Source organism: Typopeltis vanoorti, chromosome 11 (genome assembly GCF_054136105.1).
Source record: "Typopeltis vanoorti isolate ZY-2024b chromosome 11, IOZ_Tvanoo_1.0, whole genome shotgun sequence".
In the NCBI taxonomy this organism is placed as follows: domain Eukaryota; kingdom Metazoa; phylum Arthropoda; class Arachnida; order Uropygi; family Thelyphonidae; genus Typopeltis; species Typopeltis vanoorti.
This window is the reverse complement of record NC_143559.1, coordinates 125,289,513-125,301,709: the sequence shown is the minus strand read 5'-3', so window position 1 is coordinate 125,301,709 and position 12,197 is coordinate 125,289,513. Positions and strand designations below refer to the sequence as shown.

At 34.5% G+C, this 12,197-nt stretch overlaps 1 protein-coding gene across 2 annotated transcripts in view; it reads right to left on the bottom strand.

The window, feature by feature from the left end:
• Positions 1-12,197, bottom strand: part of LOC150102025 (lysine-specific demethylase 2A-like) — a 478,446-nt gene that overhangs the window by 139,315 nt on the left and 326,934 nt on the right. For both annotated transcript variants that reach the window (XM_090400997.1, XM_090400998.1), the window contains exon 8: positions 1,979-2,132. In XM_090400997.1, coding sequence (XP_090257123.1) covers positions 1,979-2,132 — 154 coding nt within the window. The remainder of the gene's footprint in view (positions 1-1,978; positions 2,133-12,197) is intronic.

Below are 12,197 nucleotides of genomic sequence, written 5' to 3'. Positions count from 1 at the left end.
TAATTTCATTTTGAAACCTTGTAAGTTTTGTATGTGAGTATATGTGTGAAATCATATAATTTTGTATGTGATGCCATAAGCTAAATAAATAAAATGCCATATGAATATGAAAGATATTGTAAATATCTTGTAAATATTGTAAAGTAGATAGGATAGACATTAATTCTGGAGCACACGGTTTATGCATCACTGGGGTGGTTGAGGGTGGGGGGGGGGGGGGGGTGGAGGATCCATCAGGACCAGAATATCTAAAGCAATTCAGGAATCTTCTGTCTTCTAAAGCAATTCAGGAATCTTCTGTGAACTGGTCTAGGTAATATAGGAAACTTTGCCTTGACCATCAGCAGAGTAGAAATTCGATGAGAATAAAGATGCTAAGAGTCAGCCTTGTCATTGTGTGGGGTTACAACATCCATCTGGGAGCGAAAAAGGTAGAAATATGAACATGCAGAAGTTGCATCCAGTGGTCTAAGCAAAGAATAAGAAAATTCAGCTACCACCTGAGGCACAAGCCCCACTAAAGTTACTTAGCATCAATGATATCCTGAAGGAAATTCATATAGCAATATTTTCACTAAAACAAAACTATCCTTTTTTTGCTCCTATGAAGACCATACTCACTAAGCTAAAGTGATGAATTAAAAATATAGGCCATTTCACAGAACAGAAACTTCATAAAACATGAAAATTATTACATGTAACAAAATAATTTTACAAACTTTTTTTGTGTGTGGACATGACCTTGGTAGCTTCATTTTTCTGTCTTCCACATTTTCTAGTTTAGTGCTTCCCAAACTTATGGATGTAAAGGCCCCCTTTATAAAAATTAAAATATTTCACGCCCCCCCATCAAAAAAAAAAAACCTAATACAGACATATATTATTATAATATTTATTGTATTTGTATTCAACACAATTTATATTCAAGATTTTGCATTTGTAAGCTTTTTTTTGTGCTTCTTATCAATACCTTTGAAATGAAACTTATATGAATAAGCATATACTTACTAATATTCATTAAGCACCGAAATACGCAGGAAACAAAATTTGTGAACCAAAACCAATGCGTGATTTTTTCCATTAAAATATAAAAACTAACAAAAAAAGAAATAATATATAATAAAAATTAAATATGTTTCTTTTAAGATTAAAAAAAAGAAAAAAAAAAGAACTACTTAGTCTTAAAACATTTTTAATTTCTTTTCATTATTTCACAGCCCCCTCAACAAAGCTCACGGCCCCCAAGGGGGCCACAGCCCACAGTTTTTTTGAAGTGCTGTTCTGGTTTTATCTAGAGTTGTTTATAACACAATGTTACTTTTCCTTAGAAATGTTTATCACTTGCTAGCTAGCTCTGTCACATTATGAAACATTCTATTTTCATTGTGATGAAACATTTCATCAGTACGCAGACCTTTTGGATGATGATGAAATATAACATAAATTTAATTTATTTTGGTACTACTACTGTTGTTTTGAATTTATGAGGATTTATGCAAAATCAACTAAGCCAAAGAAGCCAATGTATTAGGCCTTTGTGTGTGTATGCTCTTCTGTCTAGTATGCTTATTTTGTTTCTAGGAGAAAAAACACTAACACCTCCATACAGAAAACTACTCTAAACAACTAAAATTGCTTACAAGCATCAATCTCATAGAGTGATTTGAAGTATATCCTGCTGGAAGCAAAATAAAAATGCTAGTCACTTGACCACCTAGAATGGCAAGAGTGAAAAGATTATTAAATAGTCTGTTCACTCTGAAGGACAGATGCCTAACCATATAGAATAAAATTCTAATATAAAATTAACAACTATGTTAAAAATTTTATGTTTAATGATTTTTATGTTTCAAAAAATTCTGATTTGGTACAGTAAACGAAATAAAATAACATTTGAAATTTACTATGAAAAAAAAAAAAAAAATATTACAAGCATAAAACCAAACTAAAAAAAAAAAAAAATCCAAAAAAATTTTACCTGTAGGAATAAAAAATGTGTAACCAGCATATAGGTGAACCCTTGCACACTTTTCAACAGTATCTCCAAAAAACACATCGCCTTGTTTACCAGATAAAACCCATTGTTCATAAAGCTGTAAATTTTTTTCTGTTGGTGGAATCAGCCAAAACACCTGCAACATACAAAGCTGATTTCAGCAAGAAATGCATATTTACATTCAAAAATTAGTAAATAACAATCATCATCATGATCATCATCAAATTCCGGCTATGTACCCTCAAGGGGTGTACAGGATATGACAGTACTACATGAAAAAATTACATCATTACTAACTTCCTATCTACAATTTTCCTCCAAATCAGTCTGTTACTTGTCAAGACTCCAACATTATCAGATCTTATATTTCTATCGTCTAAGGCACATTGTACCGTATCAATCCACCTATATCTTGGTCTTCCTCTGGGTCATTTTCCTGCCAACCTGGCAGAGAACACTTGTTTTGCTAATCTTTCCTCTCCCATTCTATTTAAGTGACCATACCACCGGAGATTAGCTCTGCTAACACATTCCTGGATGCTGACAATGTCAAGTTCTTTCCTAATATCCTCATTTTTAATATGATATTGCCATTGATGCCATCTGTTCACACCTCTAATCTTTCTCAGGACTCTCATATCTGCAGTCTCTAGTCTTTGGTCAAGTGTTTTACTTCTGACCCAGCTCTCAGATCCATAAGTTAAAACTGGTTTGAACACTGTCTTGTATACAGCTAATTTAGTGTTCCGACTAATTTCTCTCTTATTCCATATGAATTTATTCAATTGACTTCCCACCATACCAGCTTTGCCGATTCTGTTGTCTATTTCTAAATTTAATTTACCATCTTCAGTAAAAACTGTGCCTAAGTAGCTGAAATGTTTTACTTGTTCCACAGGTTCTCCATTCACAACACAATAATAACATTAAATTACAGTAAGCTAACAACTCTGATTGCTCTAGGGACTGAAGTGGGGTGGAAGACCAGAGCAAATCAGAAATGGGAGAGAGAGGAGGGTCATATGCACTTAGTCACTTTGATAGGCGATAGTAACTACAGCCTAATTAAATTATACTATTAACTTCATTAATAGTATAAAACCTAGTTAATAAAACCTTGTTAATAAAAATTGCCAACTAGGTTGGCAATTTTTATTAAAAAGAGTGGGTACCATATGAACTCTCTAATCAACAATCTGTGGGATTGAATCCCATCATGGCCATGGCTTTTTTTTTGTGAATATTTGAGTGATTGATGAATTTCATTACTCTGCGCAAGAAAATCTCCCTGCTTAGTGGAGTCTGACGTGGCTGGAAAAGGTTTTATGCTGGGTATCACTCTCTCTCTCTCATATCCATGGTGCTGCTGTACTGCAGGCTTATAATTTCATGGGTAACAGAGACATAAAAATAATCACAATAATTAGATATCCTGATTACAATGACGGGGTGCTTAAGGGTCAAAGCTGTATAACTGAGAGGAGACCTCCACATAGCCTTTAAAGGAATGCGGAGAACCGACCAGGGCTTCTGACCTAATGTCCAATCCTCACCTTCTCGTGGTGCACCCTGTTGGGTATCTACTTTGATACTGAACGAACGAGGATTGGCTGGCAATTTGGGATTTAGCAGACTGAATTGTATTCTTATTGGTTAAACCAAAATAAAAAATGATGGTACAACATGACAAAATTTCATGGCGGCTGGGGCGTCGCCCGGTTAAACAAGGCCCCCGTTGTTTTTGCCAGAGAACCAGGGCGAACAGCGAAAAGTCAGCTACTGGAGAACAAATCTGAAAACAAACCCCAACTCAACATCACCAGAGTTAAAGATCGGTACTATCAACGTAAGAAGCCTGAATGGTAAAGAAATGGAGCTAGCTGAGGATTTAGATAAGTACCAGATCGACATAATAGGGGTGACTGAAACAAAAAAGACAAAAATTGGTGAGATCGTTCTGAGCAATAAATACAAATGTTATATTCAGGCAATGACAATCAAGGAAAAGAAGGAGTAGCCATAGTATTCAACACAAAATACGAGGCTAATCTTCTTGAATGGCAGTCAGTCTCAGGTAGAGTAATGTGGGCAAATATGAGAATGAGGAACTGGACAATGAGACCTATTTGTGCCTATGGCCCACAGAAAGTTCTACTAAGATAGAAGTGGAGGAATTTATTGACGCTCTAGAAAAAGCAACTGACACAATGAAAACGGAAAAGTTCGTCCTTGTTAGCGATCTAAATAACAGAGTAGGAAATGATTGTCAGACATACAAAAATATTTTGGGAAAATTTGGAGAAAAGAGCAAAGCTAATAATAATGGCAAATATCTGTTGGATTTCTGCTCAGGACATGGACTGGTTATTACTAACACCATGTTCCAACATAAAAATGTGCACAAATTCACATGGAGAGAAGAGGCAAGGAATAAGAAAAGTCTCATTGACTATGCTATGGTTGATAGTGATGTTTTCACTCTGGTGCAGGACACCAGAGTGTACAGAGGATTTGAAATTGGAAGCGATCACTATTTAGTCTTGAGCAGGATAAAATTGAATTTCATATTGAAAAGAATAACATGTAAGAAAGTTTTAAAGCGAATAAAAGTTGAGCAGCTCTCAGATGTGAACTGTAGACTAAAATACAGAAAGATTGTTGAAAAGAAAATGAAAGAGTTTGAGAACAGGAATCAAAAATTGGAGATTCAGTGGCAAACTCTGTAGAAAACCCTGATTGATTCAGCCAGAGAGGCATGTGGTGAGGTTGTGTGCAAGGATAGAAAAATCAGAACTCCCTGGTGGACACAGGAAGTTAAAGAGGCAGTGAAGGAAAAGAAGAAAGCATATCAAAAGTTCCTGGCAAATAAGTCAGCTTTTACTCTTACAGAATACAGAGACAAATGTAAGAAAGCTAAACAGTGTGTAAAACTAGCTAAACAAAAGTCATGGGAGGACTTTGGCAAGAATATAGAAAATAAATATCAAGAAGGTGGCAAAATATTCTGGAGGTTGTTGAAGAAGCTTAGGAATGGATGAAAGAGTGCTGTAAAAGGAGTTAGAGATGATAAAGGTGACATGAAAACAGGAGAAAAAGATATCCTTGAAGTATGGAGTAATTACTTTGAAAAACTGCTAAATGAAACAAGCAGTGATGACAGCACAGTGGTTAAAAACACTGACCAGACATGCAGTCAGGAATACATATCCATACTCAAAGTAGAAAAAGCCATCAAAGGCTTGAAATGTGGAAAGGCAGCAGGAGTAGATGATATTCGACCAGAAATGCTGAAGAATGGTGGTATAAAAGTCTCACAGTGGCTGCACTGCATAGTTCAGAAAGCCTGGACAGAGGGACGAATTCTCGATGATTGGAGTAGAGCTCTCATAGTACCCATATATAAAAAGGGAAATAAAACTGAATGTGAGAATTACAGAGGTATTTCCCTACTGAGTGTTCCTGGCAAGATCTATGCAAGTATACTTGAGAAACGGTTGAGAAGAATTGTGGAAGAAAAGCTTGGTGAAGAACAAGCTGGATTCAGGCCAAATAGAGACTGTCAGGATCAGATCTTCACTTTACGACAAATAGTCGAGAAAGCATGGGAATATAACAAAGATCTGTATTTAAGTTTTGTCGATTTGGAAAAGGCATATGACAAAGTGCCAGGAGAGAAGCTATTCAATACGCTGCAGTTATATGGTGTCAATGGGGCATTATATCAAGCAATACTTAGTCTTTATTTGAGTTGTAAGTCAGCAGTTAGAATTGAAGTACAGGAAGATGGTTTAATGTTAAATCTGGTGTGAGACAAGGATGTACATTATCCCCTCTATTATTCATTATCTATATGGATCACATTATGAAGGAAAGTGGTATTAAACCTGATATCAAAATTGGAGATGTTAATGTCAGCTCTTTGCTTTATGCGGATGATGTTATACTTTAAATAAATCCACTACAAGTCTGCAAGATTCTCTGACTAAATTGAATAGCTGTTGTAATAGGTATGGTATGAAGGTCAGCAATAAAAAGACAAAGACAATGAAAATAGGCAGAATCATTGAAAATGTCAGCTGTGCTGTGAATGGAGAACCTGTGGAACAAGTAAAACATTTCAGCTATTTAGGCACGATTTTTACTGAAGATGGTAAATTAAATATAGAAATAGACAACAGAATCAGCAAAGCTGGTATGGTGGGAAGTCAATTGAATAAATTCATATGGAATAAGAGAGAAATTAGTCGGAACACTAAATTAGCTGTATACAAGCCAGTGTTCAAACCAGTTTTAACTTATGGATCTGAGAGCTGGGTCAGAAGTAAAACACTTGACCAAAGACTAGAGACCGCAGATATGAGTGTCCTGAGAAAGATTAGAGGTGTGAACAGATGGCATCAATGGCAATATCATATTAAAAATGAGGATATTAGGAAAGAACTTGACATTGTCAGCATCCAGGAATGCGTTATCAGAGCTAATCTCAGGTGGTATGGTCACTTAAATAGAATGGGAGAGGAAAGATTAGCAAAACAAGTGTTCTCTGCCAGGTTGGCAGGAAAACGACCCAGGGGAAGACCAAGATATAAGTGGATTGATATAGTACAAAGTGCCTTAGACGATAGAAATATAAGATCTGATAATGTTGGAGTCTTGACAAGTAACAGACTGATTTGGAGGAAAATTGTAGATTGGAAGTTAGTAATGATATAATTTTTTCATGTAGTACTTTCATATCCTGTACACCCCTTGAGGGTACATGGCAGGAATTTGATGATGATGATGATTACAATGATATCATGTATGTTTTACTTCACTGTTATAGTATCTATTTATACAGCATATCTATCAGATCTTTGTTTATGAAATGATAATAAATTATATTATGATAATAAATTATAATAATACATAATTATGGAAGTTACTTACATAAATGTATTATTTATTTCTGTGAAATTTTAGGCTATGTTTCACAGCCATTTTTGATACACTACAATAAAAAAAAAACATAAAAATGAATAACAATGTGTGATATTATATGCACTAATGCATATAAAATAGCTATGAAAATAGCCAAAATTCTACAGAAATAACACCTTTACATAAGTGACTTCTGTGATTATTTATTATTATACTGTCTTCCACTTACATCTTGATAGTAAAATCAATGATAATTATTTATTATGCTAAGAATTTATTGCTTAAAAATTATGCATTAACTAACAGGGTGGTCTCATACACTTAGTTGCTTTGACCATAATTCAAAGCAACTCAACACACAAGACCATAAGTTTTAACACACTATTTAATGAAATGTGTTTTTAACCTTGAATACCATACAAATCATATATCCAGGACACATTCGAAAAATTGACAAAATACTCAAGGAAATACAATCTTACAACCACAAACAGACAACATAAAAAATTGGCTTCTCTTATCTACTCCATCAAAGACCAGCCACATTCCTTAGACCCACCAATTGTCTACCGGGTCCCTTGCAGTTGCATAATGCCCTACTACGGCCCAACAGGAAAGACAGCCATTATCAGAAATTCTGAACAGGACTTGTTGACCATTCTTGGGACATCTGCCATAGGATGCAATGGAAGAAGGCTGCTCTATTACACTGCAGCAAATACATATATGAAAGGTTATTCTTCGAATCTGCCTCAGTCCTGAAAAATTCCAAACCTCAACAAATTTGGGAAGCATTTGTCCTCAGATCTTCAGCCCAATGGCCAAGACTACCCAATTTAGCCCACTGGGGGGAGTTGTTCAGGACTCTAGAAAGTTGCCTTTCTTTGGGCTCATTTGCCCAGCCTTAGTGCCTACGTGCACATATCATTGCTTTTTGTGATCCATGATCATGGCAATGTACATTGCTCAAATATAGAAAAGTATTAAGTAAAGTTTTTATAATTAATATTTTAGTATACGTTGTTATTTCCTGAAAAATAATAGTCATAAGTTATGATAATTTGAATATACACATTCTCAAAGCAATATCTTATTGAATTAAAAAAACAGTTGTAGAAAAATATAAACTGTGGTACAATATATATTCCTAGAGATAATGGTGAGGAAAGACGGAAACTGTAGACAGCAATGACTGCAGTTTCCTTCTTATTTTTTAGTAGTTTGTAGAAAAAACACCATGTTATAATCATAAAACAGAAACATTGCTAGATATCTATACATGCTTCACTTGGCACAGAAACCAACCCATTTATGTATTGCTTAAATTACAATACAGTACAATATTTTTAAAATTGTTATATATATATATTAACTCATATGAGTATATGACCCCTCCAGGAAGTCAGGGACACATTGAGGGAGGTCACATATCCTTCTTACTACACATCTCACTTTCTCTTGAAATCATTCACATTATCCACACTCACAACCTTCAAAGGTGAGCCATTCATTCTTAACTTCCATGGAGGTCCTCCATAAAATAAAAAATTCCATCTACTGGTATCCTCTATCATATCATCCCTCTTTCTCCTGTCTACCGGCATCTGCAATCCACAAATTCTCAATTTCTCCTCATAATCTACATGTCGTAGTTTCCATATCTTTAACACTTTCCTTTGCACCTTCTCCACTCTGTGTCACCTGGGGAAATCAGGAGACCAAACCTGTACATAACAGTTCAGATGAGTCATTTCAAAGCCTTGTAAAGAGGCAAAATGACTTCCTTATTCTAAAATATAAATGTTTGTTTCAGCATTACAATTATACTCTGAGTGGTATTCACAATGTTTGCTATATGGCCTGTGAACTTCAACTTCCTATCCACTGAAATTCCAAGATCCATAACCTGGTTAGTTTTTTCTAGCATAATCCTGCCAATATATGCACCATTAGATATCTCATTACACCAGAGTGCATAACCTTTACATTTACTAACAATGAACTGATAGCCATCTTTACACACCCATAATTCCAGCTTATTCACATCATTCTGCAATTACTGTATGTCAGTTGCATTTCTGATTAACCTACCATGCATCATCATCAGCATATTTCTGTATGTTTCTTATCAAATCCTTTCCAATGTCATTAATGTAAAGATCAAATAACAATAGATCAAGGACTGATCCCTGAGATATACCATTGGTTAGCTTAAATCTTGCAGACTCACATCTACCACTTTGATATGTCAGTAGTCAGCCATCCTCTTTTCCACTAGTAGTTTTTCAAACCAATCTTATAATATTCAATTTATGCAACACTCTTCCAACCAGTGGCAGCTTGTACATAAACACTGTGACACTGCAGCACCCCCAAGGAACAAACGAAAAATTAAATTTTGTTTGTGTTTATAAATAACAACAATGCTTACAACATTATATAAATGCAATACAACATGTTAAAGGTTACTGCTTATGTTTCGACACTGATTAAATAGCGAATAATTGGAATTGTTTGATTAGCGCTTTAGATTACGAAACAAATGCACTGCGATCTAACGCAGTGTTGGAATTATCACGTTCGGTCAGTTACGGCTACACTAGCCGATATTCGTTTGCACTTGTCACTGCACATAACAAGTGAATCCAACACTGCTCAACAAGCAGTGTTGCTACAGATAAATTGTATGCTTGCATGCGTTATTTCTGTGAGAAACTTTTTTTGGCATGTTTGTGGTGAGGGTGAAATATGTTTGGTAAATCTTCTTTTATTCTGTTAAAATAACATATTATTTATTTATTATAGATACAAGGCTGAATTATGATGAATGTCACTGTTGAAAATATGAAAAGAATTATATTTTCTCAATTATTGTTACATGAAAAATTATCATTACACGAAAAAAATGCACTGTGATCTAACTCAGTGTCAGAATTTTGAAACCGACGCTGCTCATTGAGCAGTGTCGCTACAGATAAATTGTATGCTTGTACGTGTTATTTCTGTGTACAAAACTTTTATTATTGGTGTGTGTTCGTGGTGAGGGTGAAATATTTTTAATAAAAAACAATTTTTTAATATATGAATTTATTTATTAACAAATTGGTTTCTGATTAGGAAAAAATTAATTATTTTTCTTATTTTGTACATGCAGCATCCCCACTTAAAATTTTCACTAGCCACCACTGCTTCCAACGCTGAATCTTGTCAAATGCTTCAGCAAAATCTAAATGTATCATGGTGCATCCATTGCTTCTGTCTAAATCAACAGTCACATTATTATAAATTGTGAATATGTGACTAAAACATGACCTTCCTTTAGTAAACTCATGCTGTTCATTGCAAAGCATAGATTCTTTGTCAAGTCGTTTTTGTATGTGATCTCTCACCAACTTCACTAACTAATGACCTATCATTATCTCTGGAGTGGTGAAGATAATGATAGGTTGATAGTTAGACACAGGGGTTTATCATGAGATGCATACAGTTAAATGTATGGATTTATCATACATCCCCCCCCCCTACTCCTGTGAAATTTACTGTGCTCAGACTGTACAAACAGGAGAAACAGCCAATTCAGCTGAACATTCTTTTATCATCTGTATTGATATCCCCTCAGTTCTTACTACCAAATTCATAATCGGTTTATGTAACAGCTCTAGTACCTCCTCCTCATACAACTGCGTTTCTTCCTTCACTGTAAAGGTAGCCTTGAGCTCTATACCATGAAGACAGTTCATATATATCAGTTTTTAAACAAAAATTCTACCAAAAAAACTTAAACCTGGTGTGCCATAAATATTTACTTTTGTTATTACATTACTTTACTTTTTTGAAATATATACATACATACATTATCAAGAGGAGTGGTCACCTCAACAGTGTACCGGAAAGAAATGGTTATGAATGAAAAGATCCAGAGCATTTAGTGAGTGGATAAGAAATGTCAGGAATTATGGTCTGGAGATGAACAATTTACTTTAGGTCACTGCTTACAGCAATTGCTAATGTTTCTCTTCTAGCTTGGTCAGTGAAACTGGAATGAGAGCCAGTTACAGTTGTGAACACTGAAGTCACAAATGATGACAAAGAGGTCAGAATGATTTACAGAATTGCATAAAGTAGAGATTGCAGATAAATGATACATAATGAGAAAAGGGAATCTTAAGCCACAGAAGGCCCACAAGGTAGGATTCAAGAGATTTACTCATCTGGCAAGGAATATCAGATCCCACAAATACATAAATACCACACTTGTGGTGGAAAAATATCATTCACAGTGTAAGTTAACAGGGGCTGTTGTAATGGCAAGGATTTAGAGTTCCCCCCCTCTACAAGACTTCACTTTTTTTTTTAATTTAACATTTTCCAGTATTAAGATATTTCTGAATATATTTCAAATGAAAGATGAATATTTTGTACTTCACTACTTTGCTATGACTATACTATGAATAAACATCATACAAAATGATATTTATTAGATGATGACTTTCTTGTATAAAGATGGTGATATCTACTACTGCTGAAAGGGATGACACATTTCCTTTGGTGGTAAGTTGATGTAGTCAGGTTAATTGGTCTACTTCTCGTCATTTTCAATGATTCTCTGAGATGGGGCATAGCAATTTCTAACTGGAAATTTGCAAGAGCTATTCTAATTCATAATAGTGGTTCATTGCATAAAGCAGAGAATTATAGACCAGTTAGTCTTATTAGTATTATAAATAAACAAAATGAACAAAGTAATGTCATCATACATCAGGACATTCTTAACATAGATCACCTGTTGAGCATGTCATAACACGGCTTTGTTAAAGGGAGATCAATTATGATGAATCTGTTCATTATTTATTTTATTATTTTTTTTTAATGAAAGAAAGCAGGGAAAATAGATTAAGGCAATGGCTATAATGTAATTTGTTTGGACTTTGGCAAAGTCATGTTATGTAATAGCATCCAGAATAAAATTTAGCTTATAAGGTGCCAAACAGATCTTGTTGTTCACTTAGTGAGATAGGTAAGGAATCTGTTGACAAACAACCAAGATGAAATAGTGTTCAGAGTAGAATATGGAGTCCTTTTTATTTCACATATTTGTAAATGATCTATGCACAAATATTATAAATAAAATATTCTCTCTTTAACCCTTAAACATGTATGCAGTAGTATTAGCATAAGCTTATTTTCACAATTTACAAGAATTAGCTTAGGTCTTTTTAATAGTGTTAATTAAAAAATACAAGTATCTTACAAAGACGAGCTGAAGACTGGATCACATTAT